The 12,151-nt window shown below is 43.2% G+C and overlaps 1 protein-coding gene across 10 annotated transcripts; it reads right to left on the bottom strand.

The window, feature by feature from the left end:
- Window positions 1-2,845: 2,845 nt before the first annotated feature.
- wdr20a (WD repeat domain 20a) lies at window positions 2,846-8,338 on the bottom strand. Of its 10 annotated transcripts, none has more exons than XM_030772447.1 (5): window positions 8,075-8,338; window positions 5,834-6,016; window positions 4,546-5,368; window positions 3,989-4,509; window positions 2,846-3,182 (listed from the first exon to the last, which is right to left on the bottom strand). In XM_030772447.1, exons 1-5 carry the CDS (start codon window positions 8,336-8,338, stop codon window positions 3,129-3,131), a joined length of 1,845 nt encoding a protein of 614 aa, XP_030628307.1. In that variant the 3' UTR covers window positions 2,846-3,128. The 10 variants fall into 10 exon arrangements, with proteins under 10 accessions (XP_030628307.1, XP_030628315.1, XP_030628321.1 ...); XM_030772455.1 differs by having other exon boundaries at window positions 4,558-5,368; XM_030772461.1 differs by having other exon boundaries at window positions 3,989-4,503; window positions 4,558-5,368.
- Window positions 8,339-12,151: the final 3,813 nt, after the last annotated feature.

Below are 12,151 nucleotides of genomic sequence, written 5' to 3'. Positions count from 1 at the left end.
TTTATTTGTTTTTATCGCCTTAGCACTTTGTACAGTTGCCCCATTTATAAGCTTTTTCGTCGGCACCGGCAGATGGATATTGTGTCTCCAACTTCTAAGAGAATGTTCACACCCTTCACATCTGAACCCATTATCAAATTGTGCTCATGATTTTTCTAATTCATTATTTAAAGGGGAAAAAAAAACATTTACCAATTGTTTCCTGTTGTTGTTGTTTACATTTTGACATGATGATATTTTTATTTTGCAGGCTGACTAAATGAAGAAAAAAAAAAAATCATTTTTCATGTTTTTGTTCTTACTTGACATTTTAAAATATTAGTCATTTAGAAATGCAAAATGAACACAGTGCCATGAAAGGTCATTGTAGTGTGTGTTTGTAAGAACAAAAAAGAATTCTGTAAAAAAAAAAAAAAAAAAGGTAAAAAAGCGATCAATCAAAAAACCTGTGTGTGTGTGTGGGGGGGGGGTGTTTGTCAGGGGGTTAAGGTCATAATGAGCGGTGAGGTCCTCGATATGTCAGTAAGGGTGAAGGGTCAGTGAAAGGTTTTGTCAAGATCACATTACACTAAGTGAATACATAAATTAAATGAACAAATTCACTTGGGGGGAGGGGGGGGGGGGGGGCGCAGAGAGAAAACGCTGAAGTGGAAACACTGAACAGAACTGAAGAGAGGTTTCACGGCTCACGGTAAAGATGGTCCACTGTGCTCAATTTGTCACCGATGCAGAGAGCTGCTGTTAAAATCCTACTATCCACAGTGTTACTGTTTGTCAAAAAAAAAACAAATCAAAAAAAAAAAAAAAAAAACACCTCCTGTTTAAAAAGCAGTTTCTGTCGTTCCGGAACACATCACCTCCAATATCCTGTCAGAAATCTCTCTCCCAAACCATACCAGATTACCAAAACAAGTGCTATTAAAATACCTTGTTTGGGGCGGGGTTTTTTTTTAGTTGTTTTTTTCTTACAGACGGTGAGGGATACTGAGGTTTTGATTTCCCTGGGGAAAAACCAACAGTACACAGAGGCCTTTAATGCGGTCTTTCTTTTTTTTTCTTCCTTCAGACAAGTTGGCTGAAGGTGTATTTCTGCTGAAATAAAAAGCTTTTGCTCTGTACATGCCTGAGGTTGAATGTAAGGGGGGAAAAAAAACCCTGATTCTTTTTATTGTGTCTATGACACTGAGCTTCATATGTCTTCTATAACAATGCAAGCATGAGGCCAAATATCCGTATACTTTTGTTTTTTTTTTTAATGAAGAAAAAAATGTGAAATGTAAAATGTTAGCCACATTAACCGAAAAAAAAAACACAAACAAAAAAAAAAAAGACCACTTCATCATCCTAGCCTTTCCCAGTTAGTGTAGAGTGTCAATGTCTGTTTAACAACAACAACAATGATTGAGTTGTCACCAAAAAAAAAAAAAAGAAAAAAAAAAGGAGAAAAAAGAAAAACAAAACAAAAAACATTATTACATTAAATAGTGTCACAAAGACTGGGTCCAACTGCTCCAATCCAGACCAAGCTGTTTCTAGTGGATGTTATTTCTTCCTATTACATAAAATAGCGTAGTTTGCTGTTGGTAAGCAAAATATTAACTCTCTAATCTTCTCTCGTTTTTTTCCTTTCTTTTTTTTTTTTTGTTTTTTTTTTTTTACTGTCAGGTTTCCTGAGCTTCATATATTTTGCAGAGGCGTAAACGACGCCCTGCCAAACTACTTTTTTTTTTTTATGAATTTTGTAACAATAAGCATTTCAGCTCAGAGATAAGAGCATAAATCTCCTATATCAAAATACATCTGGATGAATTTTGTACAAGAGTAAAGAAAAAAAAACCAAAAACAGAAACCTGCATATTCAATATTATTTTAATATTATTAATATGTATATTTTTCTGCTTTAGAAATATCACTATTTCCTTTAATGATGACAAAAACGTCCACTAGAGTACTGATCATATGCTTATTCTCCCCCATCAATCACTCAATTACAATACTATACATATAATACAAAGAGCAGATTTTAATCTGAAACAATATTAAAATAAATGTTCAATAGATACAAAGTTTTAATCATTTCTCCACCTTATACCTGTCCGTGAGTCTTTGCACACACACAAAAAAATGTAAAGCCATTCTTTTCTAATAAACTATTAAGTGCAAACAATTTTTTTTTTCTTTTAAAAAACTATGATTGCAGCATTCAGCTTTTTCAGATTCAAAATTTTCAAGACCGAGGATTTTAAAGCCAAGTGCATCTAGGCCATCCCCCAAACCTTTCCTTCCTGTTTCTCTGTGGGATTTGTTTGTTTGTTTGTTTGTTTGTATGTTTGTTTATTTGTTTTTATTTTTTTTCAATTCCTTTATAGTAGTTAAAAAATAAAGAACCAAAAAGATGACAAAAAAAAAAAAAAATCAGTGCAGAGTTCTCAATGCAATGCAGAGATCCTATTGGGGGGGGAGGAGGGGGGGGGAGGGGTGTGGAACTTGGATGGAAGCAAGTCCTCAGATGACTAACGACCTCGTCCGTCTAAACGGAGCAGGCAGGTCAGGATTTTACCACATTCGACAACAGAGGATCAGCCGCTTGCCTTGCTCTGCAGCCAAGTTCCAGCGTTAGGGAAGGGAACTAAAGCCAGGGGTGTATGTGTGTGAGTATGAGCATGAGAGAGAGAGAGTGTGTGTGTGTCTGCCTGTGTGTGTGTGTGTGTGTGTGTGTGTGTGTGTGTGTTTGTTTCTGTGCGTGAGTGTTCGGGAGAGGTTGAACAACAGACCAAAAAAAAAAAAAAGAAAGAAAAAAAAAAACCAAAAACAAAAGAAAAGTAAAAATAAATACATGGGTTTAAAATTCTGTGAAAGCATTGGCCACAGTCCAAAATTGCACCGCACCCTTTTCCGTTTGTGCACTGTATCTATGTCCACCATGCTTCAGGCCATGAGTGTCAACCAAACAAAAAAAAAGAAAAAAGAAAAGAAATCAAGATTTAAGGAAGAGAGGGACAAAAAAGAAGAAGAAGAAGAGGAGGAGAAATCAAAGTGGCAATGCTTTGAGGGTGTGGAGCGGCGGCTGGCTCTAAACGCATTTGCATCTCTGTGAAGGAGGGTTCTTAGCAGCAGAAATATCGTGACTATACTACAGTTCCACTGGGAGAGTTGGCTTGGTTTTGGGACGACAATAAACCCTGGAAAGGAAAACAAGGAGACAGGTTTCGTTCACAAAGTTCACAGACTCATTCACCCTCACGCTGCGTTTGCCAATCTCTCTTCTGCCACCTTACCGGCAGAGAGCAGACACCTGTGCAGTGGATGGTGTCACACATACAGAGGGAAGTGGTTCTATACCACTACATCTGTCTGTCACATGAGTGTCATAGCATTTATATATATATATATATTTATATATATCTCTGTAGCATTTAATACTAGACACTTATGGCATGCTACACTGCATGGAGAAAATGACACCGTGACAGTGATGCTGATAATGCATGTTTAAGGTGAACTGACACGTCTCAGATCTACAATGGCACAGTGAGAAGATGAATTTAGCAATAGGAACAATTCCAGTGCTCTAACGGTAATGATAAAACAGTTACGATAATAAGGTGCGTAAGCCCACCTAAAAACTGACCCGTACCGTACAAAACATGAGGCTATCACATGTCACGCTCAACCAAGTCTGAGAGATGTTAAACAGCAAGCACAACCACAATCCCTGTAGTCATGTGCTAAAGCGTTTAATGCAAGGACACTGCCTGACTTGCATCTTTGACATCGTTCTTGAGAACAATACCACTTTCAGATTTTCTTTTTTTTTTCTTTTTCTTTCTTTTTTTTTTTTTTTTTTTTGGCTAAGCAAGAGGAGGTGGGCGAGCCTGAATCAGCTAATGGAGAAAACGTCTGAAACGATTAAGTGACGGTAACTTAAATGTAAAAAGGGGTGGGGTTGGGGATAGTCTGTCTGCACCTCGACTCAAAAAGCACTTACCCCTTTGCCTGGTCTTGCCCATGTGCAAATAAATCCCTCCTGACAGGCGGTAACTATACAGTCCTCTAGAAATATCAACACAGTGAGTCTCTCGTGTGCTATCTTTTTACAGATGAGGGGTTCGAGAAGGGGCACGTCCTCCATGCGCGGGCACAGCAGCGTGCCCAGCGTCTTGGCAGGGTCCGTTTTGGTTTTGGTGAGCATGTTCAGCTTGTCGCTGCTCTTGCTGCTAATGTGGCCCATGCTGTGGTTGCGTTTATGGTCCTTTTCGTGATGGCGTTCTTTGCGGTCGTGGAGCGACAGCGTGGCGAACTTGCTGACGCCCGAGGCGATGGCCGTGTCCATGACGCCGCCGCCCTTGCTGTTGGGGGTGCTGGCGGCGGCGGCGGCCGCGTGCGGGAGGCTGTTGGATCGGGGGAGGGGGATCGGGAGAGAGTTGCCGGGCGTATTGGCGCCGCTGTTGTTGCCGTTCGTGCTGGGGTTGTTGGCGGTCGTGATGACCGTGCCGCCACCCCCTCCTCCTCCGCTCCCCCCTCCTCCTCCTCCTCCACCTCCACCTCCTCCTCCACCTCCTCCTCCGGCCGGGGGGCTGGTCGCGTTCATCACGTTGGTGTGCGTCCTGGTTCGGGACAGGGGCAGGTGCGGGAACAGGATGTCCTCCGTCAGGTCCCACAGGCAGAGCTGGGTGTCCTGACCCACCGAGCCGAACCGGTACGTCACGCTGACGGGCCGGCTGTCCGTGGAGTTGCGCTTGGAGAGCCGCGACTGCGTGCTGTTGGCCCGGTCCCGTCCGAAGTGGAGCTGGTCCTGGAAGTCCTCGTCGCTCCCGCTAAACTCCATGGGGTCGCACTCCTCCACGCTGGTCGTGTAGTGGTCAAACGCCACCACGCTCACCCACGACTTGTGTCCGTGGCCGCGCGCGATCACGCGGCAGTCTACGAACGACCAGACGGTCACCAGGTCGTCTTCGCCGCCAGCGACTATGTACTTTCCGTCGGGGCTCCAGCACACGCACAGGAGCCCCCCGAAGTAGCTTTTCATGGTCCCGTGCAGCTCCACTGCATCGAAGTTAAAAACCCGCAGGAAGCCATCCTGGCTAACGCAGGCCAAGTACTTGCCGTCCGGGGAGAAGGCGAACTCGTTAAGGGAGCCCTCTCCCACCATCCACTTGAGCAGGGGGTTGCGGGTGGACTTGCTCTTACACGTGTGGACGGCGTAATTCTCGCCCTGTTTCAGCAACTGGTAGTGTGGGGCCGTGGTGCCGCACGTGTGCTCCACGTTATACAAGTACATGTTCCCGCTGGAGTGCGCCACTAGGAACAGGCTCTCGGAGCCCGGAACCCATTTCACACAAGTCACTCGTGTTTTATCAATTAGTCTCTGAGGGATTTGGGGGGGGGGGGGGGGGGGGGGGAAATGAAAGAAAAAAAAAAACGGGAAAGACGAGGGAAGGGAGGGAGGGAGGGAGGAAAAAGAGAGACGAGATGTGTTACAACATTAGCAATTACAGTAACTGTTGTTTTTTGGGTTTGTTCAGTCTTGACCCTGGACGTTTGAATCTGACGGGAAGTGACAAAGCTGCTTAAACCAACAGACTAAACTGCAAACTGTGCACACAAAAAAAAACTCCATGGGATGAAGTTTTACACTCACTTGTATTTTCACACTGTCGTACGATGTAGAATTTCTGGATAAATCAAATATCCTAAACTTGTTACGAAAAAATATCACTCCCAGGTTAAAATTCAAGTTACAACCCCAAGCCCATCCCCTCTCCAAAATTACCGACACATTTTTAAACAGACCCTGAAAAATGAAACGGCGAACAAGCAAAGCCAGGCTTACTTCTTCATTGAAGAGCTTGCTAGTCTCCTTTTTGATGGGATCGATGAGCTGGACCTGGCCAGCGGAGAACCCTACCAGCAGAGACACACTCTCCGCTGTGGCAGTGAGGTGGTTGAAGTCGTGACAGGTGGGCTGTGTTCCCTTGTATATCCGCTTGTCTATGGGCTTGCTCAGGTCAGCGGCCTGTGTGCGCGAAGAGAAAAAAGGAAAAGAAAAAAAGAAAAAAAAGTCAATCACGCGTGTACAGCTGGATGCCTTGAGTGACGACACCGTGACTCTGATACGGACTCAGCACTTCCTCGTTTTGAAAGGGCAATTCAACAGGTGTGCGCCAAAAAAAAAAAAAAAAACCTCACTCCTCCATTCACTATAATTCCCTAAAACCTGTGGTACATATGTAAACACTGATTTGTATGTATGTACTGAAACCTGAAGTGCAGCTTAACTCAAAGTTCGGCTAAGACTAAAGATGGTGTTTTATTACGCTAACAACATAGCAGTGACAGAAACCGTGCTCCTCTCAGTGCATAATGGTCAAAACTCATGAATTCGATTTAAAACAGAAAAACAAGTCAGAAAACAAACCTGTACACATAACAGTTACATGTAATTCTTACATAGATCTACAGTAATACTCGGGCGCGTTAGGTGGCGCCTAGAGAAACCGAATTAGTGAACCATTAACTAATTTTAAGGAGACGGAAGGAAATTGGATTGGACTTCTGGATGTTCTCTTCTCTGACCCTCTCCCAATAACGTACGCCTCCCTCTTAACAGCATTATAACATAGACCTAAATGCTAAGTATTGCAACAAAACTATGGATCTATTTAAAAGGGGGGGGGGGGGGGTAAGCGTCGCTGGGTTTACTTATGCGCTTAGCAAGGCACAACGTCCGGTTTGTGTTCAATTGGAAAGCATGTGACGGTGACTACATTGTACATCGTTCATCGCTTATTCAATGTAAAAACTCTGGGAAGGGCATGAGACGGGGACGGTTAGATACATAAGTGTTCATACAACAATTCAGTGTGCTCTAATTCAGCGCTCTAAATGTGTTAGCGCAACACATGACACGAGCTAAAACACTGAAAAAATACACTCCTCCGTTCTCATTCAATTCGTACCAGCTTTTCGACCCGATGAGACAGTGCAACAGGCTAAACGAATCTCCTTAGCCCAGAACGGGGCGGGGGGTGGGGGCAGCTGGCGAGGGATGCAGCGTGAAAGTCGCAAGCCCTCACATACGCCCTGGACCTAAAACTCTGCATCCATAAATTAGAAGTGAGATTCAAAGGTCAAACCGTACAAACAACCACTACTAACCAATACTATTCATCAGACCTGCGATTCATGCTTGCAACGCATCTCATTCAGGCACGTCAGTTACGGAAATAGCGTTACCAGCCAAAGCACACTGAAACATTCATCTATGTAGACAAGGATTAAAACTCTTAAATAAACAGTTGTTAACTTAAACACTCTTAAACAGCCCTAAGAATCATTAAATGAATCAGCTAACTGGCAGTGAACTTCGCTAAAAATGAGGTTTGTTTTCGTTCTTTGCGACACCTATCACTGCACGACATTCTGAAAATCTAAGGAAAACATGACTGACATTTGCCAATTTCGGCGAAGTCATCGGCTTCCCCAAACTAGCTCATAGGATTACCAATTACTTGTATTGCGCAGAACTCCTCACTCCACCACTTCGCCCAGTTAACAATGTTAGCAAAGTTAACTTATACATTTAGTTAGGGCTACTTAGCCTCCTCAGGTCACAACAGTAATACTTGTATGCGAGAAAACGCAGCTTGTTAGCTGTCCGCCAGTGTACTTTGCAAGCTAATGTCATATCCTGACGAACTACGAAGGTCATTAAGCAAAACCTGTAACATTTATTATTCAAACCAGACACCTGGAACACAGCGATTCCTTCAGATGTGTCACTGTGGCAGGTGTTCCGAGGCCCAAACTGTCAGCTTTCAGTTTCTTGATTAGCTGGGATAGCAAGTTAGCTCCCGAGCTAGTTGGCTTGCAGGCTAGCTGTGGTGCATACCACAACAGTGCCACTGCTAGCTGGTAAGGTAACTAGCTAGCATGTTGTTAGGTAAAACCTCACAGAATAAACTAACTTCAGACAACAACGATGGCTTAGTTTACGTCAGCACAGTCTGAGATTAAGCGGGCACTGACTGATAATTGGCCTATTAATCTGCAGTCGTTAAAACATCGTGTTTACCTTTTTGACGCCTTTGTAGATATAGAAGTACAGCTCCCGGCCCACATTGAAACAGATTCTGTCGCCGTTACCAGACTGGTCATTGACGTTGACGAAGCAGACTTTGACGGGGTTAGACCCTTGAGAATTGAAAGGCACCCGGTTGGGTCGGCTGTATTCGGAGTGGGTAAGGAGTTTATAAACGCCTTCTCGGGTGGTAAACTGAGTTTTAATTTCGTTCATCTCCTTCCCTCCTCCCTCCGCCGCCATCTTTGAAATTTGCATTCATCCTTCCTCGAGCCCGGATCTTACGCGTGGAGCATGCGCACATCCCAGCTATCGCACTATGGAAAGGCAGTTATAACTTGGGATATTGCCAATGATTGAAAAGGCAAGGTACTGAGTCACAAAAATCACAATGACTAAACACTTTGCACTATCGCACATTTCTCTCACATGATGCAGTTTTTCAGCTTAAATTACAAACGACGAATCACGAGGTGGCAGATATTATCACAAGTATCTGTTTTTTTAAGTCAAGTTCATCACAATTTTGGTATTGTTTTTAAGTAAACTGTTAAAAGGGTGTACGCCAGTCTTACGGTTTACACTGACGATTGTGTTAATTGAATCAGTGACTGCTCGTTCGAACTCTTTTCTTTTCTTTCCTTTTCTTTTCTTTTCTTCAGGAAATAGCTTTCATATTTCTGATTTACTGGGGTTGGCAATGAGATCGGACGCCTGTGTACGTTTTTGCACGTGCACCGTCTTAAGATTGTCTGAAGAGGTCGACAAAGGCTGCATGCAACAATGTCGACCAAGCAACTTAGGCGAAGACATGCAGCTAGAGGTAGCTGATGTGCTTTTCCCCCCCTCTCTGTGTGTCAGCTGACGCTCTAAGATATTTTGAAACAGTTATCGAAGTTTACCTTAAGCGGCTGGCTTAAAACATTCCAAAGGCAAACTATTACTTACATTTTTAACAACGAATGCATCCTTCTCATCTCTTTGAAATGCCTCGTTTATACGGATGCAAATCAAATAGCACATTGAGGTTGAGGAGCAGGCCTAGCTGCTGAGGATTACTCATACAAACCGAAGCAATAATGCAATCATTTGTCTCCCTTTCTGTCCTTCTCACTCTGTCTCTTTCTCTGTGTGTGTGTGTGTGTGTTTTCCACAGGATTTTGTGATAAGAGATTTGTTGCAAAAGGTCCAGACACCGTGGATAGGTTGGCATTCTACATGGTAAGTTAACCCAGAAGGTGTGATGATATTTCCCCCCCCCCCCCCCTCTATTGCATGACCAGTTTCCCAACATACATACATTCATGCATCAGTCAAATCAGTTCATCTTTGTCTGGTCTGCTGCTGTTTTGTGTCAGGAGATGTATAAAGTGGATTCAAGCACAGACTCTGAGTCCGACACAAGCCCGAGGTGGTCTGATGCAAGCAGCAAGGTTGTCATAACTGACTGACATGTATTCTGAAAGCATAAAACATTCGTCAGAACACTTAAGTCTAAAGGTGGTGTGTGTAAAACAGTCCTGTTGACTTTCTGAAGAATTCACCCTTACGCTTTCTCACATGACTGTTATCTGCTGACACTTTTCACTTAGGGCTGTGCCAATAGTGGACCGGAGACCACAGCCAATCAGAAGATGCCAACACTCATTCAAAAACCAGCTGGACGCCATAACTTACTGGTGAGTTGGAGCAGATCATGGTTAATATATTGAAAAAGCCAAAGATAGGTTGTGTCAGCCACACACTAACTAGCAACAGCTGCTGTAGTTGGACCTATGTACATGACATATTAACACAGAAAAAGCAATAGGAAGCATTATGTGGAGGTGTTTGGAGTGAACACAGGACTTGGGTGGTCTACTTGAGTTTAAAATTCAGAGTTCAAAACATTTGCATACTGTATTTCACGTGAAGTGAAATGTATTTATGTACCGTATTTACACATAATAATTGACTGTATCAAAAGTTTCCCAGCTAAACATTTTTTTTCAGACACTGGATCAAATACTGTTTTTCAAATAATGGTTTTCTGAATTACGACCAGACATTCATATGACGCTCTTTATTTTTTTTCCGTTTTGGCATGGCATCGCTGAACTGGTTTTTTGCTTTGACTTCAGTGTCTGGACCCTTATGACGGAAGCTCAGAAGACTCCAGTTCCTCGGCCAACGGTCGTAAGCGCCTGAGACAGGGAAGCTACAGGCTGAGGGCAAGGGGGCGCAGAGCTGCCCTCAACCCAAAAGACACGAGGAGGGGCGAGACAAGAGACATCCTGCACGAGCCACATCAAGGAGACGTCCAGATGAGGTCCTCGAGCGATTCCGAAATGAGGACGTCTAACCCGAAGGCCCTGTCTCCCTGCCGAGCTTTGAAGGGCTTCACGGCCGAGTCCGAAGACTCTGGCGCAAACACTAATTCGCCTCTTCACTCCGATGCTTCTCTGTCCTGCACTGATGTGACAGCGTGTCAGCTGACAGATGGCTCCACCAAAAAAACACATTCAGGGCCTTCGAGCCCCAGGTCTCCTGACAGGCCCTCCCTTCCTGTGTCATTTTTTAAAAGGAAGCTGATATACTCGTGGGGTGATATAGAAGAATACAGAAAGAGGAAGAGGCAGTGTGTGACTAAAATGGAGGAGGACTATGTTTGTTCTGAGGTGAGTTATATATAGAAAAAATTGTGCATTTGCTTTGACTGCTTCTTGGTTTTTTTTTTTGTTTTTTTTTTGTTTGTTTTACTGAAGGCCATTACATACAGCGTTCATTTTAAGCATCCAAATGGTTTGGTCTCTTGTGTTTCAAACTGGCATAAACCACCATGAATGCATACCAGTCTTAAGTTTTTTTTTACCCCATATTTTTGCTGACACCAAAATAATGCCCATGTCATGGCAGGGTAATTGCTTCAAAAGTAACACGTGATCAGTGAGTAGCATTGTAGCAGTTTCTGTGGCCTCTAGCTGTCTATTGACTGTGTGTGTTTTTGGGGGGTTTTTTTGTCATCTGTTCTCAACTTCAGTTCTGAAAACATGTCTCTTCCCAGTGAAAACAAAGCTCACAACACAGCTTGAAGAAGAAATAAACGGCGTGAACTCAAGCTGTCTTTTTTTGCTCTGTGCAGGGGAAAGCCTAAGATCTGATCCAGCAGGAGGCTGACATGGCGAGAGTACATGTTCAGTGATGGGCACTGAAGCACCTTCCTGTGGTTTTGTTTTTTTTTTGAGCACTGAATACTAATCCCTCAGCATTAAAAAGCACTTTAAATAGCTGCACCTTTCTGGTGTGTTTTGTATGTCAGGAGAATAAATAAACAAACCCTGCAGTTCCATTGCCCCCCCCCCCCCGCCTCTGTGAGTTTCACAAACACCATCAAACTCATAAGCACAAGAGTTTCACCCAGTAGTTCAATTTCTGTTACGTGAAGGGTAAACTGTTCATTGTAGTCTCATTAAAATATGAATCGGTTCATTCAAACAAAGAAGCCCTGGATGAGAAAACCCTGAGTTGTTAACATCTTGAAAAATATCTACTGAAAGTGATGTAGCAGTATAAGAACTTGATATGGGGAAGTCAGTGTTTTCCATTCTCTTAGGATCCCTCTGTGTTTGTGGTAGACTTTCAACAGAAGCCAAAATGGCACTGCTTTACAGATTGTTCAGTTGACTAATTCATGGTTACAGAGCAGGGACACCCCGCTGTGAAATTCTTGACAATAAAGGATTTTGTAACAAACCATGTCAATTCTTTTGCGTAGGACTTGAGCAGGTCTCATAATGCCAGTCATCATTATGGTTGGTTATCTTCAAAGTTCTATTTGAATATCGTTCCTTCATTTATATTTTTCTTTTTAACTTTCATTTTCTCCGCTGTGTTTCTGTGCTGGCGCCTACATCAGATTAAAACCTTGTTTACCCCTGAATGTGTGTAACAGGCGATAAAAAAAAAAAAAATTGGCTTAAACCTTTTGAATGACAGCTAGTAAACTCATCACACAGTATCACAACAGGCTGGTCCAAAATCAATCAGAGACAACACAGAATGATTAATGCACACCATCTTTATGCATGACCT

This window comes from Chanos chanos, chromosome 1, assembly GCF_902362185.1.
Source record: "Chanos chanos chromosome 1, fChaCha1.1, whole genome shotgun sequence".
Classification (NCBI taxonomy): domain Eukaryota; kingdom Metazoa; phylum Chordata; class Actinopteri; order Gonorynchiformes; family Chanidae; genus Chanos; species Chanos chanos.
The sequence above is the reverse complement of the archived record's forward strand: the minus strand, read 5'-3'. Positions and strand labels throughout refer to the sequence as shown.

What these genes read in the sequence shown, in the direction of transcription:
- wdr20a (XM_030772439.1), bottom strand. Translation starts at nt 8,323, where the DNA reads ATGGCGGCGGAGGGAGGAGGGAAGGAGATGAACGAAATTAAAACTCAG. An exon ending in TCTACAAAGGCGTCAAAAAG is followed by an intron (nt 6,017 to 8,074) that starts GTAAACACGATG and finishes TCGCGCACACAG; the next exon opens with GCCGCTGACCTGAGCAAGCC. An exon ending in GCAAGCTCTTCAATGAAGAA is followed by an intron (nt 5,369 to 5,833) that starts GTAAGCCTGGCT and finishes CAAATCCCTCAG; the next exon opens with AGACTAATTGATAAAACACG.